The following is a 13,247-nucleotide window of genomic DNA, read 5'->3' on the forward strand; positions in this document are numbered from 1 at the left end:
TTTAGTCTAATGGTATCAGAGCCCTTTGGTTTAACACATAATATGTACTTCTCATTTCAGAGTTGTTGACATCTTCACAAAAAGTGTTTCTCGACCTCTCTTTGCATTTTTTAGATCCAAATTTCACATTCTTTCAAATTCGATGCTCAGCTTGAAAGGGAGGTGTTAAGGATATTTATCTTTGAATTACGATTTACCATATGTATCATATTTGACCGTTTATTATAGGCAAATATCTTACCTCACTACTTACATATTTTCTTTTTTATTAAAGGTAAATATCTTGTATCCATTTATTATTCTTTCATTTTATCATTTTTTCCATATCATTTATAATTTACCATAATTATCTATTCGGTAAATGATTATAAATAAATTATAAATAGAAAACCTTCCCCACCATTTAGATGTGGTGATATGAGTAAATATTTTCAGGGTGGGATAAGGACGGAGATTATAATCTCTATCCCCTCAGTCTCATTTAGCTAACACCAAAAATTTTCTTCTCACTGGAATTTTAAACTTTATTCAGAATGGTTTCTTGCCAATTAAATGAATATCTCTATTAACAAGGAGCTTACCTTATTGATACTTCTCGTGGGAAATAATTCTGCGGCTAATACCTTTGCTTTTGATCCCTTGCCTTATCGATACAATTTTGTATTGCCCCTTGGTGTTGAATCTCTCATCCTAGTGGTATTAAATTAAAGAAGCTCGTTTTCTTAAGAGAAAAGCTAATCAATAATATTTTTTTATTGGCAACAAATAAATAAATCTTAGGCATAGCGATATGAATTGAATTGTGAGTTGTAATAGATTTTATTTATTCAAAAACAGTTAAGGGATCGTTTTCTTCCTATATTTCTAGCTTTCAGCAATATATATATTGAATAAAGAAAAAAGAGTGTCAACGATAATGTTGGTAAAGAGGTAGGTGCGAGGGCTATTCGTTAGGCTTGGAATGAAGAAAGTTCAATGAATAATTTTAAATTCTCTTTAGTTTCAATGCGAAGAAATTATTTTTAATTGCTTACTTTCGTTGGAATGAAAAAGATTTAAAATTTTTGTGATTAAGATTTCTATGCCTTTGTTTATTTCATGTCATTTTCCTTAATTAAATTTAAGTTTTTCCCATTTTGTCTTTTGTGATAATTTTGCCAAATGTTTTGTAAATTTTTTTAATTCAAACAATCTTTATTAAATAATGAAATAGACTCAATTCAACCATAAAATATCAAGATTAGATTGGCTAGGATGGATTAGGTCATTTATTCAAATTTTTATTTTTCATAAGATCAAAATATTATAGAGGAACAAGTAATCTCTGCAATTGTATGATATTATCCACTCTACATATAAGTTCTAATGACTTCACTTTTGGTTTTTCCAAAAGATCTCATACCAATTGAAATAATATCCCTTAGTATACCCATGATATTCCTCTTCTCTGAGTCAACGTGAGATTCCAACAATTCTGAATAACTTAGATTTTTTTTTCTGTCAAGAAAAAGGGAGAATCTGAGAAAAATTGATTTACTTGAAGACTTCTCAACTTCTTATTGTAGAAAAGGAATCCAGGAAGCAAATAATGCAGATGATGGTGAGGTCGATAGTATAAAGTTCTCCACCACTTTCAATTTTCCAATTCGATCCGGTTCATTCATTCGATGAGCTATTTACTCGATCCGATTCATTTGTTCACATAGAGACAAATAATCAATTTTGAAAGAAGTTATTGTCAACATCTTTCATATATGAATCAATTTGATTCAAAGGGGAGGAACTTGCATCAGTACCTCAGTTTCAATTCAAATATGAATTAGATTCACACTCCATGTCCGGAGAAATATTTACCATCTGAAAAGAAAAAAAATTAGGTGAAAATGTCTAAGTTGAGAATGTTTTTAAGACTCTAAACAGTGATGTGAGGGATGAGTATGGAGAAGAACTTCTTCTAAATAAGTTGAAGGTCGATGTGTTATAAAACGGAATTCATGAAGTTGATATGTATTGTTAAAACTAGAATATACTAGAATATGAAAACAATAAACATCACGACATGAGGTCCAAAGGACATAAAATGTTCATAGATGAAGGAAATGTAGCAAAAATATCTAGTTTGTACCTTGAAAAGTTTTGAACAAAATTAAATTCTTTCATGATTATAGTAATAACAAAGTATTAATTATTAAATTTTGATGAGTACATAAGTACACACATACACACAAACATATACCATATTTCAAAAGCTGAATACAATCATAAAGTTCATTTGTTGGGATAAATAAGATTGAGAAGCACTATACGTTGTCATGCAGTTTTCAGCACTCTTGCCAAGCATTTGTCTTTGGGATAAGGAATTGGTAGATAAGTCAATTGGCATTGTGGATTATAACGCTCGATCCTACATTCATGAAACACGTATATATTAACGATATATAGTGAAAAAATTAGGGTATGTTCGATATTATTCCTATTTTATGAACTCTGTACTTAATAATCATTTGGTTACTAGTTCTTGTTTTTCATTTTTTCAAAACACTTTTTTCTATTTTAAACGGAATGAGGAACATAAAAACGTCACCGAACAAGTCCTTAAAAGCTTATATTTATTTGTGTTAAGAGTTTATAGAAGAAAAGTTTGAGCAAACTCACTTGTAATTGAGGAGAAAATGGTGAAGGAAAATTGAGATCTCGAGCTTGGCAAGATCACGTCTAGGGCACATCCTGACTCCTAATCCGAACGGGGTAAAAGCACCTGGGTTGCCTATAAAATTCTGTTCAACATAAATAATCAAATAGTAAGAAACAACATTAAAGGTTATAAATAGTTTAACAACGGGAGAGAAAAATACATTTTTCGTCCCCGAATTTTGAGTATAGTTTCCATTTAATTTATACGTTTCAAAATGTTACATTTTTATCCTTCAATTTTGAGTTTAGTTTCAATTTTTCTCATTAAATTTTAAAATATTACATCTTTACCCTAGAATTATGAGTCTAGTTTTCATTTGGTTATAAGATTTGAGATCTTACACTTTTATTCATGACTTTTCAGAATTTTGAGCTAGGTTCACTTTAACCATCCACATCATAACTATTTTAAACTACTTAACCAAAAGTCAAAGACTTGACATAAAAATGAGCATTATTTACCGATATGAGTAAAAGTGTAAAAATGCAACATTTTGAAATTGAAGGATGAAATAGAAATTGTATTTAAAACTTAGTATGAGATCCCACATTGGTTGAAGAGGGAACGAAACATTTCTTATAACAGTGTGGAAATCTCTCTCTAGCAGAAACATTTTAAAATTGTGACGCTGACACCGATACATAACAAGTCAAAGAAGACAATATCTAAGAAGGATGGACGTGATCTCTTATACTTAAAGACTAAAATGATATTCTTTCTTCTTTCCATTAGTTTAGGCCTATATTTATTGCATGTAGACAATGATTTTAAGTAACAAAAATAATAAAGGACAGCAAATATGGAAAGTGATTGCGTACATCCCATCTTGATGGATTGAAGTCTTGTGGGGAAGGATGTAGCTCTTCATCCATGTAAAGCTCTCGAAGCCAAAGTATGACTTTCCATCCTTTTGGTATAAGCTTACCTAAAACATGATTAAGATCCATGAAAGATCATAATTTAAAGAGAGCCTTCTTTGTTGATGACTAACCATTGATATTAACGTCAGTTGTTGCCTCACGAAAAGTAGCAAATATAATACCACTAAGACGAAGCGTCTCATCTATCACCTGGATATTACAATATCTTAGATATACAGTTTATTTAAACATCGTAACTAAAATTGAAGAAAAAATTTACCTGAGAAAGAAATTTCATTTGTTTAAATTCAGCGAGATTTATACCCTTTTGTGTTGAAGGTCTTCGACTAATGATATCTTCTTGTTCTTCCTAAAACAAATTAATCTTAAAAATTACTATCAAAATGATAAAATTCGGAGGAATGAACATGATATTAGAAAGAAGTATATGACAATATTGTTGTAATATCTTAAATTTCACTTGGCTTTTTGAAGGGATTAAGATTTATATGAACATAAATCTACATACACGAGCCAATTCTAGCCTTTCTTATTTGTTTCTTGTTCTAAAACTTGTAGCTTAATTAACTTTTTGAAACAAAAATAGAAAATAAAATCCAAGTTCATTGCAACAAAAGACCTCACAAATCAGATTAGGATTCATAAGTTAACTAATGACCCCAATATTTAGTTGTATTTCGTAGGACATTATCACATTCCCTAATTGTCGTGAAATTTTTTAGCAAGTTTTTCCTCAATCATATGTTGATAGGAAAATTTTCAAGAGGTTAGTGTTAAGATATATCACTAGCTGAATATGGTCAAGTCCAAAAATTGTATTAACCCATTGTATATGGAAATAATCTAGTATTTCAGAACAAAGATATCCAGATATTTTAGGAAAATAATTTAGACTCCATATTCATATCTAAGCATTTTATGAATAAATATTTAGATATTTAAGAAATAAATTGTATAGCATCTATTATCAATACCTTCCAACCTAGTAAGTTTTTATCCAAAAAAATCTCAAGCAATTTCAAGCACGACAGAGTTCGGTCGTTTCTACATATTGTCTCTTGTAATCTTTTCTTAATTGGTATTTAAGTCGTTTCAACATATGATCTCGTGTAATCTTTTCTTAATTGGTATTTCTTAATTGATTTTAATAAAGAGGGAAAGTGTTACCCAGAAGAATTTCAAAATTACATGTGTTTTTATGTTTTTATGCCCTTATTAATTATTATATTTTTAAAATCACTCTCATTTAGATATGAACTCATATATTCATATACCATTTTTTTACTTGAACATCATTTTGGATAAACAAGTAGATTTCTTAACGTTAGACTACACAACTCTAACATACGAGCCAAATATTCTTATTTCAAACCACAAACGCATTCAAGAGAAAATTAATATGCAATAACTTAGATAAATAAAGATATCATACGATTGAGACAAATGAATGCAATTAACAAGTTAGAAAATTAAAGAACTCTAACCTTGGCCTTTTGGAACAGATGTGGATGATCTGTAAGAAATATAATTGCCCACATTGTAGTGAAAGCTGAAGTCTCCTGGCCTGCAAATAACTTACCAAAAATCAAATCTGCAATGGTCTCATTGTCCATCCCTTCTCCATCTTCATCTTCCACTTCTATCATCAAATCCATCATATCTTGTGCTTCCCAACTTTCCCCTTTGCTTTTCTTCATCAACCTCTTCTCATTCACAATAGATAGAAGTATTTCATACAATCTTTTTCGAGCCTGTATTCATACATTTATTTTTGTGTGAGATCCCACGTTGGTTGGAGCGGGGAACAAAGCATTTCTTATATGGATGTGAAAACTTCTCCCTAACAGATGCAATTTAAAACCGTGAGGTTGACGGTGATACGTAACAGACCAAAGCGGACAATATTTGCTCGTGGTGGGCTTGGACAGTTAGAAATGGTATTAGAGTTAGACACCGGGTGGTGAGTCAGCGAAAATGCTAGGCTCCAAGGGGGTGGATTGTGAAATCTCACATTAGTTGGAGAGGGGAGCAAAACATTCCTTATATGGGTGTGAAAACCTCTCCCTAGCATACACATTTTAATACTATGAGGTTTACGGCGATTCGTAACGGGCCAAAGTGGACAATATCTACTAGCGGTAGACTTGGGCTATTACAAATGATGTCAGAACCACACACCAACCGGTGTGCAAGTGAGGACACTGGGCTGCAAAGGGAATAGATTGTGAGATCCCACATCCGTTGGAGAGGGGAAAAAAACATTCTTTATAAGAGTGTGAAAATCTCTTCCTAATAATAGACGTGCTTTAAAATCGTGAGGCTGACGGGTTGCATGATAAAAGATTTGCTTAAAAAATACTGAAATTTTTTCAAAAGTTGCCATTCATAAACAGATCACCTAAACATCATAGGTTTGAAAGTATTTTTGAGTTGGGACATATACGATTGAGATTTAAATCTATAACCTTTCCGCAGATTGTATAATGTTTTAGCTTATTGAACAGCGTTCTAATTGTTAAACAACACTCTTCATCTAATATACATACTTAGAAGGAAAAAGTTCTTACCTTGAGAGATTTATGGAAGTAGAAGCCAGGAAAGTTGATGGGCAAAGAGAAGAACCCAAGTGAAATATCATTATACAAAGCCTCCATTTCTTTTGTGGTATAGTCTATGGAAGTTGAACCCATAAAAATGTTCCAAATAATTTTGAAGGTAAGCTCCTTTATCTCTGTCAACAGCTTCAATGGCTTCTCCACACTTGACCATTCCTCCAACCCACTGATCACTGTGTGTTCAATATGATCGACGTACATCTCGAGCGCAGCGTGGCTACTGATCGGCGCCGTTGTCACCCGTCGGAGCTTCCGGTGCTCCGCCTTTGAGGCTCGGTGCAGCGTATTTCTACCAAATAACGTTTGCATGCTGGCGGGATAACCAGGAACAAATATGGTTTCATCGCTTAGTACTTGGCGACAGATTTCAGGCTTGCAGACAAGTATGCTTGCCCTCCCAAAAATGTGTGTCTTGTACATGTCAACTTTCCCATACCTACCTCAATAAACATTAACAAGAAAAAAAACGGTCATTAACCGTTTGGTTCCTAAACTTCGTATCAAGCTTTTGTAGTTTCAAAATTATAATGAAATCAATTTGTCCCGATTCAATTTTGTGTTTGATAGGTTTAATTTACATAAATATGTATTATATGTCCATCAAAACAGCTAGAGTTTGATTTTGTTTCTATTATACTTGAGTGTATGGTTGGTTATTTTATAGATTAGATATCCAAATAACATAATGTTTAAAGTCAATTCTCTTTCTAACGCCTCAATAATTTGTAACTATAAAACGAAGACATGCTTGGATTGGTCCCTCTCCTATTAAATTTATGTGCACGGTTATCCTCGTAAGTTCAAACGCTCCACTTTAAAAAATAATAATAATAATAATAATAATGTTTGAAGTCAACCCTTTCCAACACTTCATTTGTTTATAACTACAAAATCAATAACTTGATTGGATTGACTTTTAAGTCCATAATAAAAATTTGCAAACCAAAATTTTTTCTTTAAGAATTTAGAAAGTAATTCCAAACCAACAACCAACAACCAACGGTATCAATAATTCTTAGAAAATTAGAATGACAAAAAATTTCTTTGAATTATAATCAAATAGACATGAACGAGAGTATATATCTTACCGAAAAGATTTAAAAGGAGTTTTCAAATAACTCACGAGAGGGAGAAAGACCTGGTGGTAAAGGCACGGATAAAGCTTTCGGGTGGACCAACGGTGAAAGATTTGAGGAAGGATAAAGTAGAGCCAAGAAGTGGCCAACAGAGATCACCAGGAGGGAGCTCACCCCATTTCTTCCCCAACTTCACAGCATAATACAAACCATTCAATCTCTTCAAAACCTCAAAAACTAAAACAAAGCCCACAGGGAGAATCAAGAAAACCCCATTTATGAACTCCATTGATTTCTGCAGCTAACACCTTTGCTTTGGATCCCTTTCCTTAAGAACACACTTTTGTATTGCCCCTTGGTGTTGAATCTCTCATCCTAGTTGCATTAAATTAATTAAGCTCCTCACTTCCCTTAAAAAATAAACCCTAATCAATGATATTTTTTTGATTGGCAACCAGCAATTCAAACTTCTTGGATAGTGATATGTGTTGAATTGTGAGTTCATAATTGATTTTCCATAGAAAAAAACAAACGAAGGGTCGTTTTCTTCCTATATTTCTAGCATTCACCAACATATATATTCAATAAAATGACATTGGCCAATGTCAGTAAATATTTATTTATTTATCTTCTAGAACTATTTGAGTCAAAACGGGACCTATCTCAACGTAGAGGACCAGCTCTAGCCATTGATATAATTACTATGCTTACCAACTCTGATCATTGTTGAGACACGGTCAATTTGAAGTGTGAGGCATACCGAAGCAAAGGAGATAAGAAAAAGATGGGAAACTTTGACCCACTTTCCCTCCCACCTCGATTCTAGTTCAAAAAGGGATGAACCTAAAAGAAAAGATAGACCGAGCAAAAGAAAAAAATTGCTTAGTTGAATTAAAATTTGTAACTCGATTTCAATATATACTTTGAAAACATTTACTTACAACACTTAACATAGTTTTTGACTCTCAAGTATCATATTCCCTTCTCTTGCAACATCCACAGTTATCTATTATCAAATAAGTTTGTACTTTATTTAGTTTTTTTTTTTTTTTTTTTTTTTTTTTTTTTTTTTTTTTTTTTTTTTTTTTTTTGGTCCTTCCATTTTGTTTATCTCTAAACTTTGTAGTTTTCTTTACCGGAAAAGAAAAAAAAAAAGTGTAGTAATGTATAAAAAAAAAATTATTTGTTACAAGTTTAACTTTGTGATGAATGTAATTGTTGGATGACATGTGATATAGATCTTAATATTGACCATTTATTTTTATGAGGTGCAAGGGTAAAGTCTCTTCCGACTTCCAATTGATGTCTACTCGCCTAGAATAAGAGATAATAAAAAGTTTATACCGTTTGAATTCAAGTCCCATTAACTTTATGAAGGACCCGATGCTCTCATTGATACATCGCCTGATGTCTGGTTCTGATACTATTTGTATACAATCAACTACCTAGTGGGCCCAACGTCCTCACTAGTACACCGCTTGGTGTCTGACTCTAATACCATTTATTTACAATCTAGCCCCTTAAGAAGCCCAACATTCTCACCGACACACTTTCTGGTATTTGGTTCGTATACCATTTGTAGCAGCCTAAAGTCTACCTCTAGTAGATATTATCATTTTTAGACTTTCCCCTTATAACAGCCTAAAGCCCACCTCTATTAGATATTGTTGTTTTTGGACGTTTTTGGACTTTTCCCTCAAGGTTTAAAAATGTCTTCTAAATAAGTTTCCAGACCCTTAAATTTTAAATCTCAAGATTGATATGCACTATTGACATTGTTATAACTAGGATATTTAATTTGTTAATTTGTTTTTATCATAAAACATCTCTTTAGTTTCTATGATATTGATTTTAATTACAAGATAAACAAGTAGGTTTTTTCGATTTTGTTTTTTATTTTCTTTACTTGTATACTCGGGTGATCGTTTTCATAACTAACCAATTTGGGACTCCAATAATCCTCTCCTCGTACAAAACCCACAATTCAGTCTCTTCTTAAATAGTCATTTATTGGTCTAAAATTATCTAGACGACTTCTCTTCTCTAGAGAATATTGTTAGTCCAATAAAACTCTATCACATATCTATATTATGACTAAATGTTCGAGGTTTACAATTTTTTTTATTTTTATTTTTTTTGTTTGAACCCCATTGGAAGCCCAAAACAATAAAGGCCAAATTCCATTAATTGGCCCAACTTTTTCCAACTTGAGAGGCCATTTATAGGCGTCGTGACGCTCCAAATAGTGTCTCAACGCTTGCCTCTTTAGAATTTAGATAGCAAATTATGCTTCTAATTCGTTGTATTTGGTGTTTATATTCACAAATATGGTTTGAAATAGCCTTAAACGCGTCATTGAAAATGCAAACATAAGCATATAATTGGTTAGACGTATATATATAGCTTAGGTTAGAATTTCTACTTGGATATGGAATCCGGATTCGACATATGATGGCTCCGATGTTTCTCTATATCTCAACAACATAGTCAGGTTATTTATTTATTTTATGCTTCTACGAGTGAAAATTACTCCAACAAACCAATTCATGTTCTTTTAACATGTTTTGTCCTCATTGACATAGTTTCTCAAGAAACTCTCGGGAGGTAACCTAATATAAGATTGTTTTAAGCCAAACACGTTTAAGTTTGGAGTTTTTATGTTTGAGCCACCAAAAAGAAATGTACACTTTATTAGAATAGGTAGTGACTATCAAGTTTGGTAAGGTGATCAAGTGTTAGTAAGAGAGCCCATATTGTAAAGTGATCGTATTGCCGAAAATGTTGAGGTCATCAATTGTTAAATATGGATTTCAAATCCTAATATGAATCCTAGGCATTAGAAGTTATAGATGGTATTAGAGTCGAATCTCTCTCAGGAAGCTAGTGGGCATGTGAGGCTTGATCAAAAGAACGATAAATAAATGAACCAAAACTGCATTTAAATTATAAGAGTGATTCTACCCATATAAAATTATTGTTAAGAAATAATTACAATAATTAATAGTTACTATCTATACCAACAAACCATTCGTTCTTTTTCAATAGTTCAACTAAAAAAACTCCAAAATGAAGCGTGACTCTCTATTGGATCTAGGAAACAACTCTCAGAGATCATTTTTTCTTTTGGAAGATACATGAGCGAAACAATCAACCTATTGATATGGGAAGAGCCAAAAAGATTCTTCCCATGTATCATTTATGGGTCCAATGAAATTCATAGGTATAAGAAGAAACCCTGTTAAATAGAGATTATTTTCTTTCGATCGATCATCTTTCGATTGTTAATACGATATATAAAGACCACTACTACAAATAGTACTACACCCTTGATCGTGAAATATCGATTGCTTGTTGAACCTTGTGAATTGATGTGATGAAGACAGAGCATCTTAAAAGAACTCATGTTAGTAATGTGATCATGTTGCAAGGGAATGTCGAAGTCATCGAATCCAAATTCTAAATCTCATTGTCAATCTTGAACGTCATCCTTTGTCATAAGATTTTCTTGGTTAATAACGTGACTTTGAAAGGACTAATGATGGTATAGGAGTATACAGGGCAAACACATTATCACTTAATTCAAATAATTTAGTGTAGGGTTCATTATTTAATAATTTATGGTAGGGTTGATTATGAACGAGAGTTATTTGTATGGAAAATTTTACAACTTGAACAATTGAATTAGATTTAAAAAACGTTTCAATTCAACCCTATCCAACCCAAAAAAAAATCCCTAAGAGTATACTCATCGTGATAGTAGTTTATGTCACAAGTATCCGAACCTATATCGTTAATACCTCACTATATAATAAAATAAAATAAAGAAAACTAGGTCCTTCCACTACTTTTGATGCATCATTCATGATTCAACTTAGAGCAAGCATCCGTCTTTTTCTATGTTTTTTAATCCAATGGTAAGGAATTTGTAACCAAATACCATTTATATTATGCTTTGAATGCTTTGTCACAATCATATAATAAAATTTTCTTCGATTAAAGATTTGATATTGATATATGGGTAGCCAATATTTCTTCTCGAAATTTCATATAATAATGTCAAAAACTATGGACAAACATAGTAGTTTTAGTTTTGTAACTTAATTGAGAATAATGAGTATGTTGATTTCAATGAAAGAATTTTTTCTTTTAACTCTTCAACTTATGTAAACATCAAATTTCATTCAAATCAATATTCTAACTCTCTATTACATTTTCGATTTGATATAATATTTAGGTTATTCTTAATGTTCATTTAAATTTAAAGATGATAAAAGATCGTGTGAAAATGTAGATAGAAATAGTAGATATTATTCGCTTTGGCCCGTTACGTATAGTCGTAAGCCTCACAGTTTTAAAACGCGTCTATTAGAAAGGTTTCCACACCCTTATAACCTCCAACTCATGTAGGATCTCACAATCTGCTCCCTTGGAAGCCCAGCATCCTTACTAACACATTGCCTAGCGTCTGGCTCTGATATTATTTGTAACAACCTAATTCCACTGTTAGCAGATGTCTGTTTTAGCTCATTACGTTTTGTCATCAGTCTCACAGTTTTAAAACGAGTCTAATAGGGAGAGGTTTTCACACTCGTGTAAGGAATGTTTTGTTCCCCTTTCCTACCGATATGGGATCTTAGAAAAATAAAAAAGATTTTCACATAAAATGTGTACACATATTTTTGTCGGTATAGTCTTAAAAATACACGATGGAGCATATATTATGGAAAAAAGATATGAAGATAGAGAAAAGGCATATAGTCAAGAGTACCAATCATCTCTTGCAAACAAAGTAGGGTCATAAATTGTGGAATGACCTAATTGAAAAGAAATATATATATATCCCAATGGGGACAAGCATGTATGATGCTTGTTTCCTCCAACTAGGAGGAATAGAAAGGTCTATGTCTACCATAACAAAAGTTTCATCATTCATCATTGTACTTTATTTTATTTTTTTTATAAGAAGCTAAAAATCAAGATCTTTATTTGTTTATTTATTTATTTATTTATATAGTACGTGATTGAATTTTCAATTTCGTAACAAATAATTTTTTTATTGACATAATCACAATTTTCAAAATAAATTGATATATTATATATGAATTTGAAAATGATCTGACATTTTCAATTTTGTATTTAATAAATTTGTGAATTTTAAAAAATATTGACTCGATTGATAGGGGTGTTTGTGGGCTAGATTGGGTCGGGTAAAGACATTTTGTAGAACCATCTTAATTGTTTGAGTGGTAAATTTTTCAACACAAACAACTCTTATTAAATAATAAACCCAATACAACCCAACTATAAATTTTTTTTAGTTGAGCGGTTCTCGTTGTTATGGTCATTTATTCAAATTTAAATTTATAACTCAATTTCAATATATATTTGCCTACCCAATAATTAAAATCATTTCAAATTAAGTGTGAAATTAAATAAAAATTATATCTATCTATATATATATATATATACTAGGTATATTTAAAAATTAACAATAAATTCTTTGTTGTTGAGTTCAACCTAATATAGTTTCACGGGAATTAGAAGTTGGGTCATATGAGTCATGTCTCAGCCAAGTGCCAAATGTGCACAACACAAGTCCATATGGATGGACGACATCACTACAAGAGATGCAGCTAAGTGGGGGAGAGCTTGAGAGATGCAGCTAAGTGGGGGAGAGCTTGAGAGAATGGGTTGCTCACGCGTGTGTTCCTTAAGTCATCACACAGGATGGCTTCACAAGAGTGTTAAAACTAACCTCCTCTCCAGAAGAGAGCATAGACTGGATACGGGCGATACGATATTGTAAACAAAACAGTAGGAAGATCAAAAAAGTCTCAATGCAACAATTGCCACATGACCAATTCAAAAATTGGATGAATTGTAGCGCCAACACAAGCTGAGTTACAAGCTTCAAAATCTTGCATTTGAAAAGGGTTGTGGTCATGATGAGGGAATGTCATGGTACAGAAGTCTACATTGC

General features: G+C 32.0%; 1 protein-coding gene across 3 annotated transcripts; it reads right to left on the reverse strand.

Annotated features, from left to right (window-relative positions):
* Positions 1 to 2,200: 2,200 nt before the first annotated feature.
* On the reverse strand, positions 2,201 to 7,587 carry LOC111500295 (beta-amyrin 11-oxidase-like). 3 transcript variants are annotated; one of them, XM_023152024.1, is made up of 8 exons: positions 7,315 to 7,587; positions 6,144 to 6,627; positions 5,061 to 5,327; positions 3,836 to 3,925; positions 3,687 to 3,765; positions 3,514 to 3,620; positions 2,656 to 2,777; positions 2,201 to 2,404 (listed from the first exon to the last, which is right to left on the reverse strand). In XM_023152024.1, exons 1-8 carry the CDS (start codon positions 7,554 to 7,556, stop codon positions 2,311 to 2,313), a joined length of 1,485 nt encoding a protein of 494 aa, XP_023007792.1. In that variant the 5' UTR covers positions 7,557 to 7,587; the 3' UTR covers positions 2,201 to 2,310. The 3 variants fall into 3 exon arrangements, with proteins under 3 accessions (XP_023007792.1, XP_023007794.1, XP_023007793.1); XM_023152026.1 differs by having other exon boundaries at positions 7,280 to 7,352; XM_023152025.1 differs by having other exon boundaries at positions 2,203 to 2,404; positions 7,330 to 7,587.
* Positions 7,588 to 13,247: the final 5,660 nt, after the last annotated feature.

The sequence above is a fragment of the Cucurbita maxima genome, unplaced genomic scaffold (genome assembly GCF_002738345.1).
Source record: "Cucurbita maxima cultivar Rimu unplaced genomic scaffold, Cmax_1.0 Cma_Scf00028, whole genome shotgun sequence".
Classification (NCBI taxonomy): Eukaryota; Viridiplantae; Streptophyta; class Magnoliopsida; order Cucurbitales; family Cucurbitaceae; genus Cucurbita; species Cucurbita maxima.

Coding starts and splice junctions, on each gene's coding strand:
- LOC111500295 (XM_023152024.1), bottom strand. CDS start 7,556: ATGGAGTTCATAAATGGGGTTTTCTTGATTCTCCCTGTGGGCTTTGTT. Junction 5,328..6,143: donor ACTTCCATAAATCTCTCAAG/GTAAGAACTTTT, acceptor GTATGAATACAG/GCTCGAAAAAGATTGTATGA. Junction 2,778..3,513: donor TCAATCCATCAAGATGGGAT/GTACGCAATCAC, acceptor TATGTTGAACAG/AATTTTATAGGCAACCCAGG.